This window comes from Tursiops truncatus, chromosome 20 (genome assembly GCF_011762595.2).
Source record: "Tursiops truncatus isolate mTurTru1 chromosome 20, mTurTru1.mat.Y, whole genome shotgun sequence".
Classification (NCBI taxonomy): domain Eukaryota; kingdom Metazoa; phylum Chordata; class Mammalia; order Artiodactyla; family Delphinidae; genus Tursiops; species Tursiops truncatus.
In genome coordinates, this window is record NC_047053.1 from 47,717,702 (window position 1) to 47,737,973 (window position 20,272).

Genomic DNA, 20,272 nt, shown 5'->3' on the forward strand with positions numbered 1-20,272 from the left:
TCCACTTCTGTAGAACTGGGATGACACATGTGGGCAGTGCTTCAGTGGGGGGAGCAGGGTGGGGGGTCTGTCTACAAACATAAGGTGGGCTTTACAGAATCAGCAAGAGAAAAGAAACTGGGATGAGAACTAGAAAGATCAGGTTGACCCCCAGCCTGACCTATCCCAACCAGTGGTATCATTAGGACCAGGGCTGGCCTCTCAATTAGACGCTAGCCAACTGCAAAAGGGAACTAAGACTCCATAGTAAGGAATGCCGAGGAGGAAGTGAGGGTCCATCAGGAAAAAGTCCAACAAGAATCTCTACTAAGGGAACCACACGATTCCTGGATGTGCTGAGGAAGCCTGACTGGACCAGTTCTGGAGCCTTGGAGAGGTGCTTGGACCATCCCTGCCCCCCCAGCTGCCTGGCGTCCTGCTCCCACTCCCCAACTCCAGGAAATGGTCCCCTGAACCTCCCATTCTCAGCCAAGTGGCTCAAGCAGGATTAACTCTACTCCAGCTGCAGGGTCAGCATACCACCCTGGCCACAGTGACTGCTTCAGGGATGGGTATGTATTCCAATCACAGCCACTGAGGTTTGAGGAGAGCTTCCCCTGGGAAAGAGACGCTTCCTCTTCCTTCTCTGGAAGCCCCCAAAGGAGGCATTCTCTTGTCCCCTGAATGATGCAGTGGGAAGTGGATAACTGTGGAAGGGTCCACAGTGGTGGAAACTGCTTCTGAGAGGCCAAGGAGCTAACTGACATGAGAAAGGCAGTGCAAAGACACAGAGAGATACCCGGACTTTGGGAATATCATCTAGGTGCCCAGATTAAACCTCGCATGCAGCTAGGTCTACCTGAGGATTTCTCAGTTACGAGAGTGACAGATTCCCTTTATTGTATTAATTAACCAGAGGTGGGTTTCAATTATTTGCAACCAAAAGATTTCTAATGGTTAAAATACTCAAACTTCCGAGTAGGGTGTTTCCTTTTTACAGAAGCCCCAAATAAGTCAAGGTAATCATGTTCTAACAGCTTTGGTGCATAAGATGTCAGGCTCTGGTAGATATGCTTGGGCCACAGCATCCTCAGGGCTCCTGTATCACTCATGGCACAGTACAGGAGGATCCCTCTGTGACACGTGTGTGACCAGATGCCTTCTGGGCATCACAGAAGTTGGTGGGAGGTTTCTGACCTCATGAACAGGTGCCAGCCGCCCCCCAGGGAACATGGGTCAGGTCTGCCTTCTAGAAGGAAGGGCGCTGTCAGCAGGGAAAGAACAAGGAAGCACACACCACAGTGAGCTAGGCGACCCCGCGGAACCAGGAGGGTCTGGGAGGTGCGGCTGTGTAAAGATGGCAGTAAATGCAAGACGGACCCCTGGAGGGATGTGACCCAGTTCCTGGAAGACAACCATTGGGAGAAAGGGTGACACGATAACAGCCCATCACGCGGACCCCAGACCACGCCCCAGCCCCCAAGAGCAGACTGGTGGATGTCACCACACCTGTGGTGGCAGCCACAAGCCCAAACCCTCTTTTTAATATAACCAAAACCCTGGAATCTAAAAACATGATACCAATGAACTTATTTACAAAACAGAAATAGACTCACAGACATAAAAACAAATATGGTTATCAAAGGGGAAATGTGGGGGAGGGATAAATTAGGAATTTGGGATTAACAGATACACACTACTATATATAAAATAGATAAACAACAAGGACCTACTATACAGCAAAGGGAATATAGTCAATACCTTGTAATAACCTATAATGGAAAAGATTCTTAAAAAGGATCTATATATGTAATATATACATAACTGAATCACTTTGCTGTACACCTGAAACATTGCAAATCAACTATACTTCAATTTGAAAAATAATAATAAAATATGTAAATAAATAAAACCAAACCCCACCCATCTGAGAGGCAACAGGGCAGCCTCTGGGCGGTGGGCATGTGCTCTCCTCTGATCACCCCTCCAGGAGAACTATCCCACATTTGCTGCCCACTTATCTCTTTCTCCTGGGAACTGCCTTTTATGTCCTTCACCCATTGTTCTGTTAGTGCGTGGATGTCTTATTTCTTTGAGAGAACTGATTAGGTATTCCAGTCGTGAACTCTTTGTCACATGTTGCAAATGTTTTCTAGCCATCTGCTTTTCCACTTTATTGCTGAATGGTCCCCTCTAACTCAGAATCTGGAATATTTTTGTGCCCCTATCAGCATTTAAGGGGTTGTTTTGGTGAGCCTTAGGAATATCTATATAATTTTATAAATAGTCACCTATATTTACAAGAACTTTTAGGGTGTATTTTACTTTAAAATGGTCAACCAAGCTGGTATATATTTTAGTGTTTAGTATGAGTAAAGAACCGTTTTTTCCAAATGGTGAGCCACGGTTCAAACACCCCTTACTTAACACAACTTTACTCTCTGATACATGATGTCACCTTTATCATGTGCTCAACTGCCATAAATGCTCACATCTGCGTCTGGATGTTCTACGTCAACCCTCCCTGATGGGTCTCTGTTACTCCATTAGGATGTTATATTGCTATGTTTATAGCTTATGATACATTTTGATGTCAAATCTCCCATTTATTTTTCTACGTTTCTACATTTTTCATAGGAACTCTTGCCAATTTATACTCTAGATGGACTTTAGAGTATTTTATCTATTTCAAAACAAAAACAAAAGCAAAAACAAACCCACTGGGAACAATACTACTTTTACACATTCATTGGCTATTTGGATGTATACATCTGAGGAGAGAACTGACATCTTTACGATATTAAACCTTCCTTCTGGGAAAATCTATTTGCAGTTTGGTTTTCCTGTTTGTGTAGATCATGAAGGGGTTCTCCACCCACCCCACCCCCCCATTTTCTGTTAGTGCTCGCACCCTGATGTCCGCTGTATTTACAAGGTGCTTTTTTTTTTTTTTTTCCTTCGGTACGCGGGCCTCTCACTGTTGTGGCCTCCCCCGTTGCAGAGCACAGGCTCCGGACGCACAGGCTCAGCGGCCATGGCTCACGGGCCCAGCCGCTCCGCAGCATGTGGGATCCTCCCGGACCGGGGCACGAACCCACGTCCCTTGCATCGGCAGGCGGACTCTCAACCACTGCGCCACCAGGGAAGCCCTACAAGGTGCTTTTGCTTTTTTTGTTTTTGTTTTTGGCTGTGCCACATGGCTTGTGGGAGCTTAGTTCCCCAACCAGGGACTGAAGTCCGGCCCCAGGAGGTGAAAGCACCAAGTCCTAACCACTAGATGGCCAGGGAGTTCCCAAGGTGTTTCTGTTCTTAACTAACCAGCAGACCCAAGCCCAGAGGCAAGACCACACCTGGTTTACATGCTTCCCCCTCACACCAAGCACCCAGTGCCCCACAGGCAGCAGCTGCTCAAATAAATCTTTGTTAAATGAATCAATGGCCATCTTACTCAGGAAAAAAGTCACCACTCTGTAAAAGACTGATAGGTAAATACCACAAACATCACTCTTCAATGTCTGAAGCCTCACTGCTTTTCCTCATAAGCAAAAATACTTCCATTACATATATTAGATAGTTTCACTTTTGATAGTATTCGTGAAATCTGCAAGACTCACAAATGCTATAGAAAATGAAAGAAGTCGGATTTGAACTTCCAGAAACCAGAGACTAAATTTAGCGGGCTTCCTCTGCACAACCGGGGTTCAGAACATGAGCCCATAACCTCAGGCGCTGGCAGTTGCAGAGACTGGGGGTTTTCTCTAAGCCCCAGCAGAGGCTCGGCCTTTGACCCCCACCAGACTAGTCCCAGCTCCCACAGAAAACCCAGGCCCCCGCTGCTCTTTTCCATGCAGAGAATCTGTATGGCCTGTGGGGCTTTCAGGGTAAGTTTTCCCATGAACCAAAGAAGATAGCTGCACAAGAAATTAAAAGATGGATGGAAAAGTGGGGTAGGGCGCCACATACAATAAAGCTGAAATTCAATGTTAGCAGAACATCCTCAGAGTCACAAGAGCTGACACCTAAAGGCATGGCTCCTTCCTAGACCAGTCCAGGTAGGAGTGAAAAGCACCTCCCCACCAGCCATCCTCAGCATCAGAGAAGGTGTGGGGCTCAGTTTCATGCAAGCCTCGGCGGGAGGCATCGTGTGTCACTATTTATGCAAACTACCTGCTCAGAGTCTGAAGAGCACGCGTCAGGGACCTCAAACGGGGTTGCATCCTCTTTTCTTCTTTTGCAGGCAGAGTAACTAGCAGCCTCCAGCTCATCGGATGTGGATGTGCCGCCTGCCGCATCTACAAAACCCTCTGACGCAACTTCCTGTTGAAACATGACCCCCTTCAGACAGGACAGGGTGACCACAGGCCCCGCTCCATCAGGACCTAAGGGACCCCTAACTCAGCCCCAGGCAGAGAGATGCTCTCGAGTGAGGACTAAACCAGCCCCCCAGCCTCCGGGGCGTCCAGGCTCAGCAGGCACAGGGTCCCGGGTGTAGGGAACCCAAGAAAGGGTCCTGCAGGTGGCAGGCAGAGCAAATCCATGCAGGCAAGCTGCCCCATGCTAGAGCTGGTGCCTGTAAGCCTTGGCACACCAGACCTCCCATGCAAGCAGGCCCAGGCCCTGGTTCCCTAAGCTCCATCACAACGCCTAGGCCGGTGCTTCCACACAGATGCAGCTGCGGGGACACTCCTGGAGGAGCAGGCAGCCCAGCACCTGAGGCCAGGCCTCGAGGGGGCTCTCGGGGACGAGGGGCACGCAGGGCAGTGCCCAACCCCTCTGGATGGCACACCCCAGGCAGCACAGAGCCAGTCCTGTGCCATTCCCCTTGGGTGCAGGTCAGGGGAGGGTACCTGGGCCTCCCACATGGGGGCCTCATGGCTGGCACTGCCCTCAGGGACAGACAAGGGGAAAGACCACGAGCCTCTGACCGAGTGTTGGGGAGGGCAGGCAGTCAGCGTGGAAAGGGAAGGGGAGTTCTCCGAGGGGTACTTGCAAAGGCCCAGTGGGTGAGACAGGTCAGACCACATGGGTGGCCCAGGCGCAAAGCCCACCCCAGTCAGCGCCAGGTACCCAGGCTGGCTCCATCCCCTCCCAGAAGGAAGCCGACGATGGGGACCGAGGCGACACTGGAAGGAACCACAGGGTCAGTAGGCGCCTTCAACCCAACTCTCTGGGCTCCATCCTGTGCTCCTCTTCCTCACAGGGCGGGGGAAGCTGTCCCAGAGGAAGAATGAATCCATTTGGAAGCAAGAACCACCAAAGCCGCCCTGTCAGTCAGCACCAAAGGGCCACCACAGGAAGGGCAGGTAGGGACAGGTGCTCCCCACGGCCCGTAACCCCAACACCCCTGCACCCACTGCACGACAGCCGGGTGAAGGGCCCACTCACTCAGCGGCTGGGGATGAGGCCAAGTGGTCCGGGTCCTGGTTCTGGCCTTTTCCCTTGGTCCCCCGCATGTCATCCCACCACTGTTAGAACATCACGGCCTCGCCCGCAGGCCCTTCCGACCACGCACACGCCACTGTCTACTAGGATTATATAAGGTCACTGCAGGGACTGGCAACAGTCACAGAAGCCCTCAGGAGCTAATCACCAGACAACCCCCCAGCGTTCCTGTGTTCACTGCATCTGGCTTCTCCTGTGTGGGTAAGTGTGCATTCAGGCTTTTGTTTTTAAATCCCCTTCTATGACAATATTACACAGTTTTCTTATATCGAGGTGAAGATCATAACATAACCTAAAGTTAACCACTTTAAAGTGCACAACTCAGTGGCATTTAGTACTGTATGGCCATCGCTTCCATGTAACTCCATCATTCTCGTCCCACCAGGAGGAACCCCGTACCCAGCCCCTGGGTGAGCTCCGGGCACCTGCGTGGCTTTCTCCAGATTCCTCACCAATCCTGGTAGCTGTTTCAAAATCTTATTCCCCAGAGGAACCTTCTTCTCAGGCTTTTTACCCCAGGCTTCCAGCACATCTGCTGGTGACCCCAGCTGGAACCTTCCACCCGGGGTGGGGGGAGCGCAGGTAGCACCTTTCCATCTGCCTTCTGAGGAACACCCTCTGCACAGCTGCTTTTCCACCCTTAGAGAGTTAGTTCCAAGTCAGGTGTAAAAAAGGCAAGTGCCCTGTGTTATTCCTTCTGGGAACTCCCAGACAGGCCACAACATACTTCCTTGGGGACAGGTCTGCTCGGCCCCCTCCGGAACAGGGAGCCCACAGCAGAACATCAGAACGAGGCTGTCATCCTCAGACCACCAGCACGCGGGAGAGGAGGGCACGGCTGAGTTAAGGTTGAGCTACGGCACCACAAAGCTCTGCTACCAGGTTAAGCCCCTTTTTCTTGATTCTACGCTCACTTGGTTACTGCAAACCTCAGACTACTTTCCAGAGTTCCAGTAAAGTTTATTCTTACAGTTCTCACTTACTGGGGTGTTTCTCTGAGGGGACAGGCCCTCGGAGTTCCCTTCTCTGCCATTTTTGCTGATATCACTCTACTATACGTTGTCCTTTATCTTTTTATTTATCTATCCGATTTGATTACAAGAATTCCTTCATATCTTTAATCTTTGACAGTAATAACAGTTGGAAGCCACAGTACTTTCTGCCATAAGGATGATACAAATGACACTCCCCAGGGTGGAATATTCAGGTGGACTCCAACATTTGGCCATAAGACACTAAGGCTGTGATAAAATCTTCAAATGAAATCTCACATGCCTGAGGTTATTTTCTGACAATGACAGTAGAGAAGCAGAAGAGCAGGGGGCACCTGCCTCACAGGGGGTCCCACCACATTACTCTCACCTGCAGGGAGAAAACTGCCCCATCGCTGCAAATGCTGACTTTTAGTCAATTTGTTCGTTTGATAGGTTTAATACAAAACCTTGCAACTCTTTTGAGTGTTTGATTCAGAGGTGGGACAGTTATACGTTTAATGGCCATTTCTATCTTCTCTATTGTGGACTATATCTATTGTTGGCCCATCTTTCTATTGGGTTGGTTACTGTTTTCTACTTGATTTCGAAGAGCTTTTGACATATTGAGGCAACTCACTCTTTGCTAAAAAAAAAATGTTATGTAAATATAAATCTTTTTATGTATATACAAGTACGTAAATACGTATTTTTCCTAAACTGTTTGCCCTTCATTTGTACTCATGATATGAGGTTTTTAATTCTTTTAAGACTTTTTCTGGAGTCACATATACCAATCTTTTATTTGTATTTTTCACCTTTGCTTTAATTACTAGAAAATCTTTCCCCATCCATGGGTCAGATAAATATTTATGTATATTTTCTCCAACTGTTTTTATACACATTAGGGTTTGTTTCTGGATTAGCTATTCAGGTACATTGACTCCTCCCAAGATTCACTGTTTTGTTTTTGTGTGTGTGTGTGTGGTACGCGGGCCTCTCACTGTTGGGGTCTCTCCCATTGCGGAGCACAGGCTCCGGACACCATGGCTCATGGGCGCAGCTGCTCCAGGGCATGTGGGATCTTCCCGGACTGGGGCACGAACCCGTGTCCCCTGCATCGGCAGGCGGACTCTCAACCACTGCGCCACCAGAGAAGCACCAAGATTCGCTGTTTTAATGACTGGCTTTGAAACATGTTTTTGTTCATCTAATACATCAAGTCCCACTCAAGGCTTTTCTTTTTAAAAATTTTCTTGGTTATTCCTGTTCATTTTTTCTTCCAAGAGAAGCTTAAACTTACTCAGTCAAGGTTAAAAAAAAAAGCCCTAATCCTGCTGGGCTCAATACCATTTTCAATCACAGTGTCATACACTTACTTCCTAATGGTGTGTGTTTCTTGATACTCACTTTAAGAGTGTACCCAAGGGGGGGCTCCCCTGGTGGCGCAGTGGTTGGGGGTCTGCCTGCCGATGCAGGGGACGCGGGCTCGTGCTCCAGTCCGGGGGGATCCCACATGCCGCGGAGCGGCTGGGCCCGTGAGCCATGGCCGCTGAGCCTGCGCGTCTGGAGCCTGTTGCTCCGCGATGGGAGAGGCCGCAGCAGTGGGAGGCCCCGCGTCCCGCAAAAAAAAAAAAAAAAAAAAAAGAGTGTACCCAAGGGACTTCCCTGGTGGCACAGTGGTTAAGAATACACCTGCCAATGCAGGGGACACAGGTTCAAACCCTGATCTGGGAAGATCCCACATGCCATGGAGCAACTAAGTCCGTGCGCCACAACTGCTGAGCCTGCACTCTAGAGCCCACATGCCACAACAGTGAGCCTGTGTGCCACAACTACTGAGCCCACACACCACAACTACTGAAGCCCCATGCCTAGAGCCCGTGCTCCACAAGAGAAACCACTGCAATGAGAAGCCCGCGCACCGCAATAAAGAGTAGCCCCCGCTCACTCCAACTAGAGAACGTCTGCACACAGCAACAAAGACCCAACGCAGCCAAAAATAAATAAATAAATTTATTTAAAAAAAAAAAAAACCGTTTACCCCAAATTTCAGTGTCCGACGTGGCCCAGGATGGGAGCTGGCCATCCTGCTTTGGACAGGATTATTGTCCAAGGGGAAGGATACACTCACATATACACATCACAACTACCCCACACACTCACACACACGCATATACCACACACGCATTCTCATACGAGTGCATACACATATACTATGTACACACATTTGCTCACACATGCATGCACACACACACTCACAAAGGGCTGCAACACTGCCAGCTGCAGTACCTCCCACACTGTCTGACCACAAAGAACAACTGAGGACCAGACAAGAAACCAGCCCCCACCAGGCAGAGAGACAATGTCCCTCCCAGTCCTGTAAGAAACTGGGAACAGACCCGGCTGTCTACATCTGGACAGGCTAGACTTCAGCGTGGGGAGCTCTCCCCCATCATTCTCCCTGAATCTGCCCAGGTAACTCTCTGCAAGCCTCGCCTGGACTCCAGCCTGGTCACTTACTCAGGAGACGCTCTCTCGGGGTCTGACACTTACAAGGAGAGCAGACAGCTTGGCTTCCCCTTCAAGGAAGAACGTCTGGGTAACTGGTGGCATTTCCCGAGCATCCCCCTTTCCTCAGAGCCTGGAGGCACCTTATGGACTGCACGGTCCATGCAAAACGCCCAGAGAAGAGCCAGATACCCACGTGGCAGAAGCTCAGGCACCCAGCCCCAGCCCAAGCACAGCATCTGGGAGACACGATGTGCTGGGTATATGGTGGGAGGAAAAGGAAGGGGGATGGGAAACCAGAGACCCTGCAATGAATCAGGCACAGAAGGGGCGGCTCTGGCACAGTCCAGCATGCAGGGGCCAATGGGCTGCACATCAGAGTAATAACGTTTTCCCAGAGAGGATGCTGTGGGGACATGCGGGACCTTGTTCAGCCACTGATGAAACCACAGCAAGAAACAGCATCCTTGCAGAGCAGGTGGATGGGCAGAACCATTCCTCCCAGACCCACTTCCCCAGGGGCCAGGCACTCACTCTCTGCATTTGCCAGGAGATGTCCGAACAGGGCTCATCTGGGTTTTCTTGCAAATCACCTGAGCCCAGCGACAAGAAAAGGCTGCTGTCCTCCCTCAGCTCTTGTCCACACTCCATTTCTCCCTCCAGGGCTGATGTCGCCTCGAGGCTGTTCTCAGAATCTACAAAGGCAGACGCACATGGGTCACATCTCGGAAAAACAAGTGAACGTCACGAAGGAAAACTTGGATTCCTCCCACGAGCGTTGTCCAAGATTAGCCCTCTCCCCACTCGAGATCCTGCCCTGCGTGTGGTGAGGCAAGCCTGGTACAATTTCTGCTGTCTGGTGGGCAAGAGGGACCCAGGACCCTGGCCCCAGCCCAGCAAGAGAGCACAGTCCAGTGCCTCCTTGTGTCTGCATCAGCACAGCCCCAGACCCTGATGTCTTAGCGACACCTCAAACTCTACAGAGCTCCAAACCGGGACTGCCGCCCAGCCCTCCCTCCCAAAAGCAGCCCCCCTCTCTCCCCAGGGGCGGGCTCCCCCTTCCCAGCCCGTCTCCCAGCAGGGCCCAGGGGTCTCCCAACACCTCCCTGTACTCATCCATCCGTGTGTCCTGGGGGTTGGTCTGTCTCCAAATTCACACCCATTTAGAGCTGACACCCACAGCACCAAGAGCCTGATACAGTGACCCCACACACACACTGAATCCTTCAGGGGACCTATTTTCAAATCTGGGTCTCGACGCCCCCCCCAGAGACACACACACTCCAGATGGTTTTCTGCCAGGAAGCCTCCCTTAGACTGATCCCCAAGGCCCCAGGCCCACGCGGGGAGGAGGGTGAACTTCCAAAAGCGCCTTCCACTCCCCTCTCCCGGTGCCCAGTCGTATCACCGCCCTCCTCTGTAAGTTCTGGAAGGCAGGGACCAGTGGCCTTGTTCTTGGAGTCCCCAGCGCCTGGAACATAAAGCCCCTCAGGAGCCTTCGCTGCATGATTTCAATTAACAGGAATCAGAATTTCTAACAAATACATTAAACAACTACAAACACACTCTGAACCTTAAGGCCAAAGAACTAAATAAAGCTGGGAGAGTATTTGTAACACACGACAGCCCGGGGCCACTGTCCTTTGATGATAAACTGTGGGCATCCTGACCTCCTCTCTCTTCCCCCAGCCTCCACTGCGGGGGGTGGCCCCCCATTAGCCTGATCCAATCAGAACCTGGCATTTCCGTGGCCCCAGTGATTGGCAGAAGTATAGCAGGGGTCCAGGGCTGGTTACTGGGGTTTCGAACTCATCAACTCCTTCTTCCCAGTCAGACAAACAGACCCTATGCTTGAAAACGACCAGTCTGCCTCCATGAGGGCAGCAGCATAAGGACAAAGCAGGGCTGTCAGGACCTGAGAAAGATGCAGAGCTGTGCGTAGACCTGACCCTCTCGGTCTGGACACAGAGCGTGTGCGGCCCAGTGTACTCCTCCTGCCGAGGAAGCAGGGAGCTGGGTTTCCAGTTGCCTCCAATATAAACAGCCCCAGTGACTGTGAAAATCAGTAAGAATAACCTAGAAAAGGAAGAAAGGGATCTTCCCAAAAGAAAAGAGGCAGTTCAAAGAAAAAGAATTATAAGTGAGCTCTTAACCCTTAGTTTCCCTACCAATGAAGGAAGTGACAGTGGAACCCAAGAGGTACCCGTTTCTACCCATCTGACTGGCCCAAACCTAGACAGGGTATGGCTGGAAATGAAACCTTGAAGACCCTGCAGACAAGAGGAGCCGGAAGAAGCCTTGTGTGGGGGAGATTTTGAAGGTTTCCATTGTAAATGCACCGGCCCTTGGGGGCCAGCAGGCCGCTCCTTGGAGCTTGTCCTCCAGACAGACTGGCCTCAGGGCAGATCCCGTGCAAGGATCCAGCCCAGCCCTGTGCATCTGTGGCAAAAGAACAGGAGTCCAGGACGGGGCTGGCTGCCGTGTGGCAGAGCTGAGACCGGTCTCAACTAGAGGCCACGGAGCGGTGCCACATGGGGGAAGCAGAGTGCACCAGCTTATAGAAACGCATGTGTGTGTGTGCAAGTTTCCACGCGGAGGAAACATCTGGAAGGCGACACACCAAACAGTTAATGGTGTTGTGTTAATGAGGGATGTGAAGGGCCTGGGCTGGGGGTAAGCTGAGGGGGCTTTACCATTTTTTATATCCTCCTGTAACATGCTGGTCATTTGCACCAGCAGGTACTTCGTCTACAATCATCAAAATAAAAAAGAAACTAGCTGGACTCAGTAGGAGCAAAACTTAACTAGCAGCTACTCGATACTCTGCGTGCTAACCTGTCAAGTACTCACAGCCACACTGTGACGTGCTCAGGCCCCCAGCTGGCAAGGGGGCGGGCAGGGCTTGAAGCCAGGCTCAGAGGCGAGGATAGGCCCCAGGGACAGCGCTAGGGCCACGGTCCTTCCCCCAGGACTGTGGCTGAATCAGAGCAAATTCCTGTCCCTGCCCCATGAAGCATGGGCTCACCAGGTACATGCACGCTGGGCAGCATGACCTCCTATTGCAGCGCCCCTGCAGACAGGTGTGCCTGCAGGTAACAGACACACAGGTATCCAGAGAGGGCTAAGAGGGTCTGAGCTCCCCTTCAGACAGATCCCCAAATCAAGTCAATGGCTGATTACCACATGAATAGGGGAGAAGGGCAGGGACCTCACAGGCAACCCCAAATCACTGCTACAAAATTAGTTCAACCTAAATCAGTCAGCTGCACAGACTCCATGCCTAGGCTCCCAAATGAGCCCCGACAGCAGCTCTGGGTCTGCCACCCTCAGCAATCCCCACCCCTCCCTCAGCTGGAAAACAGGGGCTGCAGCTGCCTTGTCCTGAAGGCTAAAGAAAGTACTGCATGCCTCAAGCTTTTATATGAGGTCCGTAGAGCCCCAGAAGTCATAGAGACAGAAAGTAGGATGCCAGATGCCAAGGGCTGGGGGAGGGGGAGGGGCAGTTAGTGTCTAATAGGGACAGAGTTTCAGTTTGAAAAGAGGAAGAAGTTCTGGAGATGGATGGTGGTGATGGTTGTGCAACATCGTGAATGTGCCTAATGCCACTGAACTGTCCACGTAAACGTGGTTAAAATGGTAAATTTTGTGTGTCAATGCAAATAATCAATCTATAATAAGAAACAGAAGAGAGTTTTATTTGACCCAAACTGAGGACTATAGCCCAGGACAGCCTCTCAGTAGTTCTGAGGAACTGCTCCATCGAAGCACGGTTTTCAGCAGTTTTATATCTTGTCAGAACAAAGAACACACACCAAACATGACAGGGATACATCCCTTCAAAGTTTCAGATGAAGTAGGTTAGCACGTACACTGCAAGGAAGTATGACCCCAGTGTCTAGGAAGTGAATCTTAAATATGGGGGTGGGGGTGCTGATGTGGACGCCACAGCAAGGGAGGCATTTATCCTTATCTTCAAAGTGGAGTCGCTAATGGTTAAAGCACATGTGTGAGGTATGTTTGACAGGCCATGAGTCAGGCTGTTCCAGTTCACACAAAGTTCAGGCTGAATCATGTATAAGCCCAAACGACTTCCCCATACTTCAGTTTGTGAAAATCCCTTCCATCATCGTTTTAAATATTTTATCACCACATAGAAAAACACAACTCTCTCAGCCCATGCACTCCTCTCACCACCAGGCAGCCCCTGGGTCAGGTGTGGTGGGCATTGAAGGGGAGCAGAATTTCCCACCCCAAATATGTCACTTTGGCACGAGGATTATTTTGTGCTAAAGACAATTAAAACTAAGCAGATTCAAGAAAAACTCTTGGCCTCCCCCTCAACGGCCTAAATTTACAAAAAAATTTAGGTCTATACCTAAATTAGGTCTATACCCTGGTCTATACCAGGAAGAGAGCCATTACTATAGTTACCATTTACCAAAAAACTTATCTGCATAATAGAGCAACCTCTATTTTCCAAACTTCTCCTCTGCCTTGCTGTGAAAAGCCCTCCTCTTTGCAGCCCCAGATCCTACCCCTCTCCTTAAGTAAGGGTGTTACAGAAGCTTCAATTACCTGGCTGCCTTTTGGGTCTCCTATTTTTATGGGCTCCCGTACACATGAAATATTAATCTGTCTCTTATGAATTTAAGTGTTAGACCAGCCAAAGAATTTAGGAGGGAAGAGGGAAATGTTATCCTTCCCTGCAGCACAAACTCAAAGGCCAGTGCAGGCAGCCTCAGAAATCAAGTGGCCGCATCAGTGGACCCACAAGTGCTGGCAGGCGAGCAGCTCTTTCCCTGACCAGTGAGGCCTTCACAGCTACATCCAAACCCTGGGGCCACCCCTCGCCCACCGCAGCTGCCTCCAGAGCTCCCCCAGCAGCCCCCAGTCCCTCCTGGACTCCTAAGGGGTCTCAGCCTGCTTATCTTACTTTTTTCCATTATAAAAACAGCGACGGGGCTTCCCTGGTGGCGCAGTGGTTAAGAATCCACCTGCCAATGCAGGGGACACGCGTTCAAGCCCTGGTCCGGGAAGATGCCACGGAGCAACTAAGCCCGTGCGCCACAGCTACTGAGCCCGTGCGCCTACAGCCCGTGCTCTGCAACAAGAGCAGTCACTGCAATGAGAAGCCCGCGCACCGTAACAAAGAGTAGCCCCCACTGGCTGCAACTAGAGAAAGCCAGCGCGTAGCAATGAAGACCCAACACAGCCAAAAATAAATAAATAAAAATTTAAAAAAAAAACCATCGACAGGAAAAACTTGGAAATGCAGAAAATAAAAGAAAAAATGCATTTCCCAGAACTTCCCCTGCCCCTGCAAAAATAACCTTCTAGCACTCAAGGAGGAAGTCCCACTTGGATTCCCTGGGGCACCTACCAGAACAGGGGTGACTTGGGGTGGGGGAGGCGCTCCTGACCACCCCCTACCCCCTGCCCCGCTGAACCTACTGGCACTGGAAGCCCTCCACCATCGGACCAGATGAACATCACCCCTGCTCTACCATCAGACTGCACCATCACCCCTGGCAAAGCCAGCCGCCCTCCACCTACGCCCAGGGTGGCCTGGAACTCTCCAAACACTCCCCTTCCACGCCTTTATCTGCGTGGCCTCCCACTCCCCCCACCGCCCAGACCCAGGTGTCCTGGCAACTCTGGCGCCTGCACTGCAGCCTCTCCTGGCTCCATGGATCCCAACCTTGCTCAAGTTCCAGAGGAACGGGCCCCACCTGCAGCACCAGGGGGAGCCCAGCGTCCAGGATGCCCAGGGCTCACAGGCTGGGTGGCCTGGCAGACCTACAAGTGGCTGAAAGGTGGAAATAACTCCTGCAGCTCACCCAAGCCTCCCAACATTTTGGTTTCAGTTTCCATTCCTGTAAGTAGTAAGCAGAGAAGTCCGTAGGCAGGAAGTGGGTGTGGGTTGGAGGCAGGACTCACCATTCAACACCTGGGTCCTCAGCCCTATTGTGTGACCCACACTGAGTGACCAGGGCCTGGTCCCTAACCCCCACCCCCAGTGACAGGTAAGGATCCGCCCCCAGCAAGCCAGCCCTAAGGACAATGGCCCTGTCCAGCACTCATTGTGCTCACAGAGGATAAGCAGGCAGCCCAGAAGCCAGCAAACCCCCAACAGCTCTCAAAGCCTTTGCCCCCGGAGCTGGCAGAGACGCCAAGCATCGAGGTGTGGGCTGTCCATCTTGGTAGTGACCATGCCCTGCTAATGGTTGGGGGCCCTGGAGTGACCTCTGACTGGGCCGAGGTGGACAGCTGCCTTGCCTGCTCTCCCTACCTGCCTGGACAGGCAGGACACTAGAAGGTGACCAGGGTTCTCTGACAAGGCTTTTTTCCCTGTTCTGTTGGAAAACACATCAGTTGCTCTCAGCAGCCCTGGGAAAGCCCCTCACACAAAATTAAAGGGTGGTGGGGGGACAGCAAGCTTTCCTGGAGGGCTTCCCAAAGGGATCAGTCTCAGGAGGTGCCAGGCACAGGACATGAGACTCAAATGAAGTTCTGATTTTCTCCCATTAATCTGTCTCATGTCAATTTAATTCTTAGACAAACCAGAAGGACCTAGAAGGGTAGAGGAAAACTTCCTCCCCGACCATGCTAGGCCAGTAAGACCTCAACCACAGCTTCCTTCCAGGGTACTGGTTCTGGCTCCTCAGTTCAAAAATCCCTTCTCTGCCAGTTGCTAGCTGTGTAACTCTGGGCAAGTTACTTAGCCTCTCTGTGCTTCAGTCTTGACATCTCTAAAATGGGGATTGATGATAGCTCCTCCCTCAATATTTAGCACAGGATCGGGCAAATCATAAGTTAGCTGATTGGTTTTATTTGTGTTTTTAGTCTCTGAGGTCCCAAAGACCCCTCCTCCCAAGGCCCCCTAGTCAGGCAGATGTTCTAGTGACCAGGGTGGGGAGCCCTGGCAGGTGGGAAATTCTGCCTGGACACCAAGAGTTCAGCCATGCTATGATTCACTATCTGGACCAGGAATCAATGATAAGAGTGGACACTCAGCTGCCCACCAAGCTCCTCCCAAAGGGTTAGAAGCAAAAGAAAATCAATAAAAAACTGACAACAAAAAGCGGCCACCTCTCCATACCTCTTACAGTCCAAAGAAAGCATCTGTAACATGAGCACTTTGTACAAATACAGCAGAAACAGGATCAACCAAAGAACTGGGGGTGTCCATCTCATCCCTGCCTCAAAGTGCACCTTCTTTGGTTCATTCAGCAATTATTTATTGAGCACCTATTGTGTTCCAGGGAGCATACAAGAGACTTGGGATAAAGCAGTGAACAAGAGAGCAAATGTCTCTGAAGCCCCACCCTGGTATGGTCCAAGTGCTACCAGGACAAAGAGCCTGGGGAAGTGCAATTCAGAGCGAAGGGGAGGGGTGAGCACAGTTTTCAACTGGGTGGTCAGAATGGGCCTCCAGAAGAAAGGAGACAGTTGAGCAAAGACTGGAAGGAGGGTATGGGGGAGATGTGCTGCCCTCTGAGGAAAGGTGTTTTCCAGGCAGAGCGAAAAGGCAGTGCAAAAGTCCTGCGCTCAGAGCATGCCTAGTATGTACTAGGCGGGGCAGGGAGACAGTCCAAGGCCCAGGACACCGAGAGAATCCAGGACCGACCAGAGTCCACAGGTGAGGCCCACCTGACACGGTTCTACCTTCATGCACCTACCGGCCGCCCCTCACCAGGAAGGGGCCTATGCAAGCTGTGGGGACCCTTCCCCCACCAAGTGGGCCTAGGATACCGCTACTATGCAGCATCCTCTGAAATCCTCTAAGACTCCTCAGCTCAGCCCAACACTTCCCACTCCCAAGGGAGAAGGAAAACCCCAAGTTCTCTCCAAGAAATGAAACTAAGATTCTTTAAAAAGTGACAGATGCCTCCAGCAAAGGGCCAGATAAAACTGTATTTCTAAGAATAGTGCTTCTTCTAGAAAGAGCTCTTTAGCCATAGAAGACGTCACTGCTGGCCTGGGTTGTCTGCTGGCCAAGGTCTCCATTTCTAGGGAGGGAGGTGGGACTTAGCTGACTGCCCCACTACCACCAGCTCCACTGGGCTCCCAGCCGCATCAGGGCCTTACCTGGTACAGGGGCTGCAGGAAGCAGCTTCTGTCCACACTGGCTGCAGAACTTCGGGGCTTCCTCTTTGGAGATATGCCGGCAGGAAGGACACTCCATACCTCCAGGGAGGGGAATTCCTGAGGCTGGCATGCCTCTGCAGATCTGGAAGCAAGAGTCCCGAGGCAGCCAGTTTTATACCCCACCACCTGTCATATGACCACAGCCTTGCTTCAGTTTCATTTTCTGGGAAAGTGAAATTGGCAGCGGCCTGGAAGTTCTCCTTGCTCAACTGAAAACCAGCCTGATCACTGCCCCTGAGGCGCTCCAGCCTGCCTCATCCCAACCTCCCCCTCTAACTCCCTCCTTGTCTGAGCCCTGAGTGGCGCCAGCCCCCACTTCCTTTTCTGCTGCCCCCACCAGGCTTGCTCCTCCCAGCTTCCTGAACTCTCCATCACTCAGTGAGTCTAAAAATTTCCCCGCCCAGCTGAGACTGGGAGCCAGGTCAGCTGAGCCAAGTGACTGGAGACTGGGGGTAGTGGCGGAGCAAGCAGAGACACAGCTTGTGCAAAACCCAGAGATAAGACATGGGGTGGGGATACCTGCTGCGTGCCCCAGGCAAGGGACTCAGACTCTCTGTGCCTCACTGCAGAAATGCTGGCAGCAAATGGCTGAGTCAGAGCCTGCCAAAGGAACCAGCCTGCACAGGGCAGCCCAGGGCTATAGGGCTGGCAGTCAGGATTCCTAATAACGGGGCCAGTGGTCAAGATTTCTAATAACGGGGAGTGCCATCTGCTAAGCCTGCACTCTTCTCACTGACCATTTGGCCCTCAGAACACCTTCTGTGGGAGTGGCAGCAAACCAAGGTCAGGGTCATGCCAAGGCCAGGACTCAGGCCGAGAACATCCAGCCTCCAGGGACAACTTAGTGCATCCATGGTGAGAGTGGAGACAGGCGTCTTGGCTCTTGGGGAACAAAGATTCACCGGCCACCCATTTCTGCTGGCTTCAGATCCAAGAACTCTGCTGGAGCAGTGGTCAAGTCAGCTCCTTCCCCAGCTGGGAGGGCACCCAAAGGGCCCTCATCAAGCAGCGACTCTCTGCCTCAGCCCTTCTACCTGCCCCTGCATCCCATTCTCATTTTCACTTCATCTGCGGCATGGGTGCCCCTCTGCCACCACCAGCTTGGTCTCCCTGATGGTGGGCTCTTGGTGGTGGGGGTGGGGGCGAGGGCTGGGCAGGGCCTGACCAAAAGCACTCAGTGTGCACAGTTATCCTCGGGGCCTTGGTTTCCACCTCCCCTCTCCCCTCTCCCCTCCATACGCCCCCCCCCCCAAATCAACCACCCTAAATCAACCACCACTGTCGTCTGGGTACTCTCTCACTAAAATACTCTCAATGACTCCCCTGGGCCCAGGCCTCTGTCTGAAGGTGTATTCCCTCTCCCCAAAGCTCTGCTTCCCCACAGACCAGAAAACTCACAGCAAGGATCAGAATTCCTCACTCAAGTGTCCTATTGTTTCTCGCCAGCACCGGGGGCCTAAGGGCAAACGCGAGGGCCGGCACCAACACATCTCTATTCAGTCAGTTTCCTGACTTTTCCCTTCCCCTTTTTTCCAGCCACATTCCGCCAACCATCACCAAAGAAAACCAGGTGGTGGCCCCCACCATCCTCACACTCCCCCATTCTCAGCCCTCCCCGGCTTCCCCCAGGGCCGCGACCCAGTCGCGGCTCTCAAGGCCAAAACCGGCGAGGTGGCAACCTGGCCTTTAGCCCCTGACCACAGGCAGCCCCTGCTAAGTCGGGAGAACCCTGCGCTCTGGGCGGCTCGGTGATGTGGGCAGTGATTCCGTTCTCCTAAAAGTTACCATGAAATAAAGATATGGGCATTTTTCGCAACATCACTTTTCCGTTATTGCAATTAATGAAAGCGAAGGATTCCGTTCCCGGGTAGAGGTCCCCAGGTCTGCCCGTCCCGGTCCGCTATTATGCGCCGCCGCGCCCCCTCCCCGGGCAGCGCTCTCGGGTTCAAAGCCCGACCGGCGCTTCCTCGCACGGGGTCCTTCGCACTCGAGGCTGGGCCCCCGGGAATGTAGCTGGGGCCCGGGGAAAGCGCGCTGCCTCCGCCAGGCCCACCTGCTGCGCGCGGCCGGAGAACAGGGTACGCACGGTGCCGCGCGGCGGGGCTGGACAGGGAACCTGCGGCGAAACCGAAACTCAGCGCCGCAGGAAGGGGCGGCCCGGCGCGGACGGCGGCCGGACGCGGCGCATCAGGACGCAAGCGGCGCTCCCCGGCAACGCCTCGGGCCGGGCCTCCGCGACCGTGGCCCAGACCGGCGGGGACCCTGATCCGTGGGACCCTCTCGCACCCAGGGTACCCGCACTCCGACCCGTGAGACAGCCCGTACCCACGGGAACTTGCGCCCCGCACTCACGGGACCCGGCATCCCTCCCTGTAAATCCGCCCTCCGCCCGCCAAGACCCGCGTCCGGTGTCCCTGCGCCCGGGCCTCGCAACTGCGAATCCCCGCCCCGCCCGCCACCTCGCACCTGCGCCGCTCCCGCGCCCACGCCGCCGCCAGTCCGCGCGGTTTCGTTTCTCGCGTCCTGGGTCCCGCCCCTCTGCCCGCTTCGGCCGGCGCAGCGAGTTTCGCTCGGGTGTGGCCGTCGAGTGGCGCCCCCCAGTGGACCCGGCGCCTGGCCAGGTCATCCGCCGCAGAGGAGGCGCCTCCTGCCGCTGCGCGCGCGGGGCGGGAGGCGGAGGGGCCCTGATTCCGGCCGGGCAGAGGCTGGGGTTCGCACGTGGGCCTACCCCAGCCGCCCCCACGCCGCGGGCCGAGCCCGGGCGCGCGCATCCCCAGTCCAGCCCCAGCCCCTTGGACAATGTCCAGGACCTTGCGAGCCAGCGGCCAGCCTGGGAGGGGCCCCGAGGACACGAGGCTGGTCACTCAGCTGAGCTTCAAGCCACTCGGATGCAAGGTGGAGGTCACCTGCCGCATCGCATCGGGGCTTTGTGTGGATTAAGTGACCACAGCGGCCCACGCTCAGTCTTGTGTTGGTCACTGATAACCTAGAGGCCACCGCCCCGGCCTGCCTCTGCACCTCAGTTTTCTCATCTGTCAGGCTCGTAATCCGGCCCTAGGGCTGTTGGAGAACTACTATTACAGTGAAAGCTGGTGTTCCAGGCCCCGGGCAAAAAGTGCTTGATGTACATCAGCTTATTTACTCCTCACTGCCGTCTCCGCTCCCAACCAGCACCTGCCTGAGAGCATTTGTGAGGAGCCTAGCTCAGGCCCATGGGGTGC

At 53.0% G+C, this 20,272-nt stretch overlaps 1 protein-coding gene across 4 annotated transcripts in view; it reads right to left on the bottom strand.

Moving 5' to 3' along the window:
• The window catches only part of RNF213 (ring finger protein 213), a 112,172-nt gene extending 92,534 nt beyond the window's left edge, over positions 1 to 19,638 (bottom strand). Inside the window, exons 1-4 of one of the 4 annotated variants that reach the window (XM_033846798.2) lie at positions 19,518 to 19,638; positions 16,992 to 17,133; positions 9,438 to 9,598; positions 4,147 to 4,296 (exon numbers count right to left, since the gene is read on the bottom strand). In XM_033846798.2, the coding sequence (XP_033702689.1) occupies positions 4,147 to 4,296; positions 9,438 to 9,598; positions 16,992 to 17,121 (441 nt within the window). In that variant the 5' untranslated portion in view covers positions 17,122 to 17,133; positions 19,518 to 19,638. Of the gene's footprint in view, positions 1 to 4,146; positions 4,297 to 9,437; positions 9,599 to 16,991; positions 18,197 to 19,517 lie in introns of those variants that run through there. The other 3 variants (XR_012328630.1, XM_033846799.2, XM_033846800.2) reach the window with 3 other exon arrangements.
• Positions 19,639 to 20,272: the final 634 nt, after the last annotated feature.